The sequence below is a fragment of the Nicotiana attenuata genome, unplaced genomic scaffold (genome assembly GCF_001879085.1).
Source record: "Nicotiana attenuata strain UT unplaced genomic scaffold, NIATTr2, whole genome shotgun sequence".
NCBI classification, from domain to species: Eukaryota; Viridiplantae; Streptophyta; class Magnoliopsida; order Solanales; family Solanaceae; genus Nicotiana; species Nicotiana attenuata.
This window is the reverse complement of record NW_017671392.1, coordinates 163,560-172,593: the sequence shown is the minus strand read 5'-3', so window position 1 is coordinate 172,593 and position 9,034 is coordinate 163,560. Positions and strand designations below refer to the sequence as shown.

At 32.4% G+C, this 9,034-nt stretch overlaps 1 protein-coding gene across 1 annotated transcript; it reads left to right on the top strand.

The window, feature by feature from the left end:
- Positions 1 to 3,541: 3,541 nt before the first annotated feature.
- LOC109208011 (caffeoylshikimate esterase-like) lies at positions 3,542 to 8,509 on the top strand. Its single transcript, XM_019371011.1, has 8 exons — positions 3,542 to 3,875; positions 4,408 to 4,437; positions 5,297 to 5,426; positions 5,542 to 5,688; positions 5,866 to 5,996; positions 7,230 to 7,367; positions 7,641 to 7,739; positions 7,838 to 8,509. Exons 1-8 carry the CDS (start codon positions 3,588 to 3,590, stop codon positions 8,054 to 8,056), a joined length of 1,182 nt encoding a protein of 393 aa, XP_019226556.1. The 5' UTR covers positions 3,542 to 3,587; the 3' UTR covers positions 8,057 to 8,509.
- Positions 8,510 to 9,034: the final 525 nt, after the last annotated feature.

The window sequence follows — 9,034 nt, the reverse complement described above, 5'->3', positions numbered from 1 at the left end:
TATATATATATATCACCAAATTTCTATAAATATATACTGCGTTTTGAACCCATAATGTTAATCACGTAATGAGTTCAATGATAAAAATATAAAAATTGATTAACTCATCAAATTAAATTCTGGATTCGCCTCTAATTTGATAGAGACGTAAAATTGCATGTTTGAGTACAGAACGATGCTAAGAAAGGGTCTCTATGATTTAGATATCTTTCATGACATGGTTCAATTTGAGTGTGAAAACAATATTTTGTTTGCTCAGTTGATAATCTTGATCACCTAATAGTGTCATGTACTATTACAAAGGCTATTATTTGGAACAGAAAACCTTTTTAAAAAAATTTGTGCAAATGTATCTGTTTTGGCTTAAATATTTTAAAAGCAAAATTATTCAGACATGTTTTTGTTTTCCAATAATATTTCAAAAAATTATCTAAACGTCACCTAATGACAGTCCAACTGGATACCTCTAATTTGTTATTTTTACTAGTACTAGACGAGGAAAGGCCCGTATACGGGCCCAACATTACAATTTTATTAAGAGATTTTTTCCTATCTATACCATATATGAAACTTTATTACCAAAAATGTGCATAGTATGTAAATTACCCGTCCAGTCCACATTTTTCCTACAAATTTTATACCATTCGTTTATTAGGTATTAAAAGGGCAGAATATTCGTTAAAAAACGCGCTAAAAATAAGGAGAGAATCTTGGAATTAATTGATTCTACATTAAATTCAATTTTTAAAAAGGAAACGAAATTTCAAATCTGCTTATTTTCCTCTAGAACTACAATTCGAATCTCGAAAAAAAAAAGAACGAACAACTTCTAAAAATACGAACAGATTCAACTACTAACAACTTCGACGAACTGAATTCAAATTGTAGAATTCAAATTTTCGAGATTCAACAACGCAAAGTTGATAAATTATGTTCTTCGTTGTTTCTTCTCTCAAATTGTCGATCATATATATCTGTTCTTCGTGTGTATATGTAGACCAAAAAGGAGAATAAAAACTTAGGTTCATATCTGTTATGTATAAGTGTACGAGAGTTCAATATGGAATTGGCAATCACCAACGATAACACAAGTGCAGGTTTGTGTAGTTCGAAATTGCTTAGAATTATAGTTTTACGATATTATCTACAAATTTACTACATTTGCCTACAATTAAACTACAAATCAGTTTAATGAAAGAATAAAGCAATGTTATTTTCAAAATTATCTACAAAGTTACTACATTTCTACGACAAAATAAACTACAATCTATGATTAGAAATTGTTGATTTCAAAATGTTGTCTTTAAATAAAACTACAATCTATGTTTAGAACAAAATCTAGTCAAAGAAAATACAAATCAGTTTAATTATGTACGAAGCAGTATTGTTTTCACAAATTTCTACAAATTGCAACAGTTATAGTACAATTTAACTACATTGTCTGACATCCTAAAATGGATGACTACAAAATTTTCACTATATCTACAAATTATCTACAATTGAAATGGGAATTGGGACATTAAAATTCAATGTATCCAGTTTGTAGATATTTTGTAGATAAATTGTAGATTATTTGTATTCTGATTGTAGATGCATTGTTTTCTGTTTTCACAAATCAAAACGACTAAACTTCTACAAAATCTTCTGCAAAAAACAATCTACAATTTATCTACAATTATAAACTGTAGAAAATCACAACTACAAATAATCTACAAAATTAAGATAGTTGTTTGCCGCCTGGTGTAGCACTTCCTCCAGCATCTACGTCGTGCATTTGCTTTGTTCTAATCTCGGCACGGATTTGTCTAGGAGATGAACTGTGAGTAGTAGGTTCCATTGCATGTGTAGATTTTACTTGTTTTTGTGGTGATTTTGGTGTTAAAACACCCAAATCGAAAGAGGGGATATCACCTACTGTAGATTTTTTAGGTATTTTTTTGGGAGATTTGATGTTCTTCATGGTTTAACTTCAACTTTTTTTGGACTCTTTTCGAACCTTCCTTGTTATTCATTGATGAACTTCAACTAAATAAAAATGTGGATAGGAATTTGTTTAAAGGGTTTGTTGAATTTTGTTTGAAGGAAATTGGGTGGTTTCAGAAGAAGGGCAATGGTAGAAAAAACGTGGGAGGGTAAAAAGAACGTGGGGGTACGGGGATGAGGGGTTAGGAGAGAGAAAGTGAGGGATTAGTACTGAAAAAAACGAAAATGCTTTAATTAAGGGGTAGAAAATATCTCATTAATTATAACCTTAATTAGATATGGTATAGAAATGATAATTTGATATACTAAATGTAATTTACTCAAACCTTAAACATGTAGGGTAAAAAAATTTTCTAAGTGGGATAGGAATATAAAAATTCCATGAAATAAACAACTAAGCCTCGTGAGTGGTGCCCACTGTATTCAAAGAAGCTAATTTAAGAGGAACTCCTTTCCAATTTGAACTGTCATTATTCCTTAAAAAGTATTTTAGTAACGTTTAACTCAATGTGATTTTCCTTATCTACCTAATGGTCGGAGCATCACAAAATGTGAACACCTCTATTTTCTAGTTTTTCAATCTTGAAAATTCTGGTCGCCTAAAAAATTAGTTGAAACACATTCTCCATTTCATTCATACGTCTTAACTTACTTTTCAGCCTGTTTTTATAAAGAATGGTAGTACCTTTTTATTTGGTGAAAAATTACTTCTAATTTTTTTTTTATTTGTAATGATATTCCTAGGAACATGACCACTTTTTTTTGTTCATGCTCAAAACTGCAAGATTAAAGTATAATATTTTGGTATGGTATAAGTATATACACCTTTTGTTTAGAATAATAAAATTCAAAACTTTTATTAACTTTCTTAAATTTCGTATTCAATTAAACTAAAAAAAACGTAAATGAAATAGATAGTAATAAAAAAAACTACTTTCACTCCTTGAATAGTGACATTGGCATATAAAATGTGAAAGAGAGTACAATAATAACAACATAACAATGTAGTTTCACAAGTGGGGTGTGGAGCGAATTGTAAGTACCTAATTTTACCCCTATATTTATGCAGGTAGAAAGGCTATTTCTGATAGAACATTGGCTCAAAATTAGCATGCATAATCACAACAGTATAGAGGAAGACATGCATTAGTATAGAAATCATAGAAGAAAACCAGTAGCAACAATAAAATAATAGTAAAGGCAAATTATTAACAACACCATATAATAATAAAAATTTAAGAATATAAAAATACGAGAACGAAACTACGACACTCGTTTGCTTATTAACCTTCTACCCTAAGCGCTCACTTTTTAAAAGGAATTTTAAGGCATACTCTACGAATATACAATATGAGATCTACGATCTCATCGAAAATCCAACAAGCTTGCATCACCTGCGACAAGAAAAAAAAATACTATAATAGTCAAAACTCACGTTTTTCAGTCAATCAAATATAAAAAATGGCCCAAGTAACACATTGGAAATCCATTAAGAACGTGAATTTACTATTCACCTGTCGGCTTATTGCCATTTATTAGTTCGTGGGAATCTTTAAAAAGCACATTACCACTATGTGTGTGTGTGTAAATGATCATTCAATAAAATGGACCTTACTCTAACTTCCACTTTCCGACCATTTTTACAGCCTGAATTCTCAGTTATTCACCGGAAAATTAACCAACCCATTATTCTCCATCATAATTTGAAGTGTAAACCATTAGTTTCAAAGAATAAAGTGATCACTATGGCAATTAAAAAGCCAAGAATTGATGGGGTAAGTGAAGCATTAAATGAAATTGCTTCACAGAATTTGGATCATGCTCCTGCTAGAAGAAGGGTTCGATCAGCTTTTGTTGCTACTCAGCAACAGCTTGATCATATCTTATTTAAGGTTGGTTTTGTCTTAATTATGTTAAATTTAGTGTTTTTTGGTTTTCTTGGAATTAAAGATTAAATTTTTAGTGTAGATTTTGATTGTTTTACTTCTTAAGTGATTCTGATCATGTGTTGTTTATGGTTGGGTTGTCTTAATAATGTTAAAATTAGTGTCTTTTTTGGTTTTCTTGGAGTTAAAATTAATTGTTTAATGTAGATTTTGATTCTTTTACTTCATAAATAGCAGCTTGATCATGTCTTATATAAGGTTTGGTTTGTCTTAATTATGTTAAAATTAGTGTCTTTTTGGTTTTCTTGGAGTTAAAATTATTTTTTTTAATGTAGATTTTGATTCCTTGAAGTACTTTAATGTAAATTATTAAAATCATTTCTTGTTTAAGGTTGATTTGCCTTAATTATGTTAAAATTAGTGTCTTTTTGGTTTTCTTGGAGTTAAAAGTTGACTTTTTTAATGTTGATTTTAATTCTTTTACTTCATAAGTGATTTCTAATTTTTTTTGGTTCTTTTACTTTAATGGGTTATGCAGATGGCTCCAGCTGATATCAGAGTAGAGGAGGTATTTTAACTTTATTTATACTGCTCTTGTTTTTTGTACTAGAGTTTTGTGTATGACTAATTGTGGGTAAAGAAAGTGTTAAGAATCTTGATTTTTAGCTATGTGGTTCAGTTTTACTCTGTGTGCAATGTCATTGATTTTATTCATGGAAGTTTCACCTTGTTGATTATGACAACGGTCACAGTTATCAATGGATCTGTTATTCCAACTTTTGATTTTCTTTCTCAAATGCGATCTACTACTCTTATTTGTTAAAATACTGATTATGTTAAAAGATATGTACTTATATTTGGATTAGTTGTTGTGGGCATATTCTCTTTTCATCTTCTTGAGCCGCGGGTCTATCGGAAACAGCCTCTCTTCCCCTCGGGTAGATGTAAGGTCTGCGTACACACTACCCTCCCCAGACTCCACTTGTGGGATTTTACTGGGTCGTTGTTGTTGTTGGTGGTGGTGTTGTGGGCATATCTTTTCTGGGGCTTTTATTTCCATTTTTTGGCTTATTATTACACTTCTTTTTATTGGTGCATGCCCTTTCAATTTTATGGCTGCATTCCCCTAATGTATTTCTTATGATATTATTACATACTTATCAGAAACGAAAAAAATGAAGTAAAGGAAGGCTAATAGTGCGTGCTTGATCTATAGCGATGGCTTGTAATCTTAGGATAATGGACATATATGGAGCATTGTGTTTTGAATTGCTAATTGTTCTCGTCGTTATGATTTGTCTGTTTGATTGATGGGAGATTATGTAGAATCAATCTTATCTTCTCTTGTTCTTACTATATATTATCTGTAATACTCTCGTTAGGAAAAGGAGTTTGTGTATTTAATAAAACATCTGTGGATTTTGTAGTGGTATGAAACAAATTCGAAAGGCCAACAGATTTTCTGTAAAAGTTGGCTGCCAAAGCCAGGCGTACGAATTAAAGGTGCTTTGTGCTTTTGTCATGGATATGGTGATACCTGCACTTTCTTCTTTGAAGGTTCGTTCGTTATTATCTCTTTAACTCCAGAACCAATTGTAGCATGACTCTGTTTATTAGTATTATCGACAAGTAGTAGCCTTTAATAAATCTTTTGTATGATTTGTTGATTCAGGTATTGCAAGGTTTATTTCGGCCTCAGGCTATGCTGTCTATGCTATTGACCATCCCGGTTTTGGTCTCTCGGATGGTTTGCATGGATATATTCCTGAATTTGATGGTATAGTTGACAATGTCAATGAGCAGTATGTGAAGATAAAAGGTATATCACAGCGAGGTTGTGCTCTGTCATAAATTCATACGATAATGACCATCAGCAATAAGGTTTTCTGTGAACATTCCCGTGCGAGTTAATTCATTCACGATTTATTCTAATTTTTGTTAGAACATGCTAATTCTCGTTAACAATGTAATGATAATTTCTTTTGTGATGGAGCAGGTAGGCCGGAAATTAGCGGGCTTCCCTGCTTTATATTTGGGCAGTCAATGGGAGGTGCAATTGCTCTAAAAGCTCTTCTTAAGGAACCACGTCAATGGGATGGAATTGTCCTTGTTGCGCCAATGTGCAAAGTAATATTATCTTTTAACTAACTTATATTATGTCATCTCCAAGTTCCATTTTCTCAATTTATTGAAAACATATTTATTGTGATCTGACCCGAATACCAAATATTACGTGTCTCTTCGGCCTTCCATTTGAATCTTAGGTTCTTAAATTTTCTTAGACTCAAGAGTTAAGTGTTTATAAGCTAAATAAAAAGAAATAGGCTTACTCAAGAGTTAACAATTAAGAGTAACCAATTGCTGTCAAATGAAAAATAGGTTAACTTGTGAAAATTATGTTGACCATCCACAAAGTTGTACCAGAAAAATTACAGACAAAACTCGGTTTTGCTTCATCGCCACTCATTGATACTAAAACACTCAACCGTCATTTTGATTCATTGCTCTGTGCTGTTAGCAAATTTTAGCTTTCTGAGCAATGATACTCGTGCTTATCGCCAGGCATCCTGCATTTCTTTTTATCCCTCTATGTTTTTTTCAATCTTATCGTCACGTAATGAGGGGAAACTTACAATTATGGTAAACTCTGGTTCAAAACGGTGCGTGCTTCCATCCTGAAAATTTTCTTCCCAATATGCAAAACTCTCCACGCAAATACTCTCCAGAGTTAGTGCAGAGTTATATTTTGTTTGAGTGTATAGAATTCATGTTACATAGGTGTATGAGATAGCTAGCTGTGTAAGCGATGCTATGGTTTTGTACAGTTTTATCGGTGATTAATATAAAAGCGATTAATTACCACAAAAAAAAAAAAAGTTACTCTCCAGAGAATATCAGAAACTGTAGGTACCAACTGTTCCTTTTTTTTTTTTTTTTTTTTTTTTTTTTTTTTTTTTTTTTGTATTTTCTGTTCCATCTTTAAGTGTTTCTCGTTATTTATTCTTTCTATGATACGGTGTTTCTATCAGAAAAGCTTTGCTTATTGCAATGGCTTCTTAGATCAAGGTTGGGCTGAGAAATGCTTCTCATTTCAGGCACCATTTATACAAATATGAAATGAATATGGTCCTTTCTAATAAGCACTCTTTTCGTTACCAGTAGTGAAATCATATTTGAGAAAGTAACCTTATGTTAAATTCGTATTTTATATACACACAAGAGAAAGAAATTATACATTCCTCTGAGCATTTCCGCAGAATGATGTGTTTCTTGAATTTTTGCATTTGCAAATGTTTCATGTTTGTTAGAATTTGAGCTTTCTTAATGCTAGAATTTTGCTGACCCTGTGCTGCTACTAAGATTGCAGAAGACATGACGCCACCAGTTCTCCTGCAGAAAGTTTTGATTTTTGTATCTAACGTTACGCCACAAGCAAAGATAGTCCCTACTAAAGATTTGGCAGAATTGGCTTTCAGGGAGTTCAAGAAAAGGAAAATGGTAACGCCTCTATTTACTCTCTAATATGTTAAGTCAAAAAAAAATACTAGCCAAATGATGACTACTCTAAACTTCCGTTTGAAGAAAACTATTCGCATACATAGTTAGCCTGGACATGAACTATGTAGAATTGCCGAATTTGAGAAGAAGAGACAACGAATACTAGTAGTTGCAAAAAGCAAAAGAATGCCCACTGCGTTGGTGTTCAATGTATACTTAGCACAGCTCTGAATTGATGGTTTACTAATGCTAGTTGTTGTTTCATTTTTTTAGGCTCCATACAATGTAATCTCTTACTCGGATAAAACACGCGTGAAAACTGCTGTGGAACTCTTGAATGCTACAAAATACATAGAATCGCAGGTGGAAAAGGTCAGTACATTTCCACGTTTATCAACAAAGCACTATCTTGTTTTCCAAATTTGTCTGAAGAAATTTAATTAACAGTTTGTATTTAACGACACGTGCAGGTGGCATCCCCGATGCTCATTCTTCACGGTGCTGCAGATAAAGTGACGGATCCTCTCGTGAGTCAGTATCTGTATGATAAGTCCTCGAGCAGCGACAAAACTCTTAAGCTCTATGAAGGAGGCTATCACTGTATTCTTGAAGGTGAACCTGATGATAGAATTCTTACTGTGCTCAATGACATTATCGCGTGGCTTGATTCTCGTTGCTCTCCGAATTAGGCTTCAGTTTTTAAGGGGTTTTGCTGAGGGATTTCTTGTAGTTGGGAACCAACACCATTCATCTAGTTTAGGAAATGTGATTCATGCTAAACAATAAAACCAAATTCATTGTGGGATATAGGCATATGGCAATATTTTGTAACTGCTATTGTTATTGTTGGGTGCTTTGGTTCTGAAGCTGAAATTTAGGCGCCCAGCAAGTGAGAAACGAGGGTCCGATTCTAGGTCGAGACGAGATTATGATGATGACATGAGTTGAGTTTAAAAGTGAGGATTCATATAGCCGAGCCCATAACTTGTTTGGGACTGAGGCATAGTTGTTAGAAACTATTGTTTGTTGTTTTTCATCAAACACAAAATCTTATAGTTTTGAGTTTTGGATCATTCTAAAAGATGTCAATCTTTGGTTCTAAGTCTCAAAATAGAGGAGTCATTACTACCAATCATTTTCAAGACTGCAACCACATTTCACTTTTCAGTCTATTTTGTTTTTGTTTGGGGTATTATCATTTTAGCCCGCGCCAGAAACTATTTACACTTGGTAGTCGAAAAACTATATAAAATTTGTATATAACACGCAAAATGTATATATATACAAAAAATATACACAATTTATATATATTTTCAGTTATTATTTTTACAGCGGCTTTTATTTATTTATTTTTCATTTAATAGAATGGAAAAAACAAGAACTGAAATGAACTGCTGTAAGATCAAGGCTCCATTTGAGCACTTGTTAAAAAAAATCTTGAAGAAAAAATTAGTTCGAGAAAAGAAAAGTATTTGATCTGTTAAAAAAAATTGTTAGTTCTGTTCTATTAACAAATTAGTTTTTAGAATAGTGCACCAGGGCATATTTTAAACAAGGGAAAATAGTCGAATTTGCCTTTCTACTGATTGAGCAACTTTGGCTCCCCGTTATACTTTGCGTCTAATCTTGCCCCATCATTAGAAAAATATTTTATTTTCGTCTTTGAC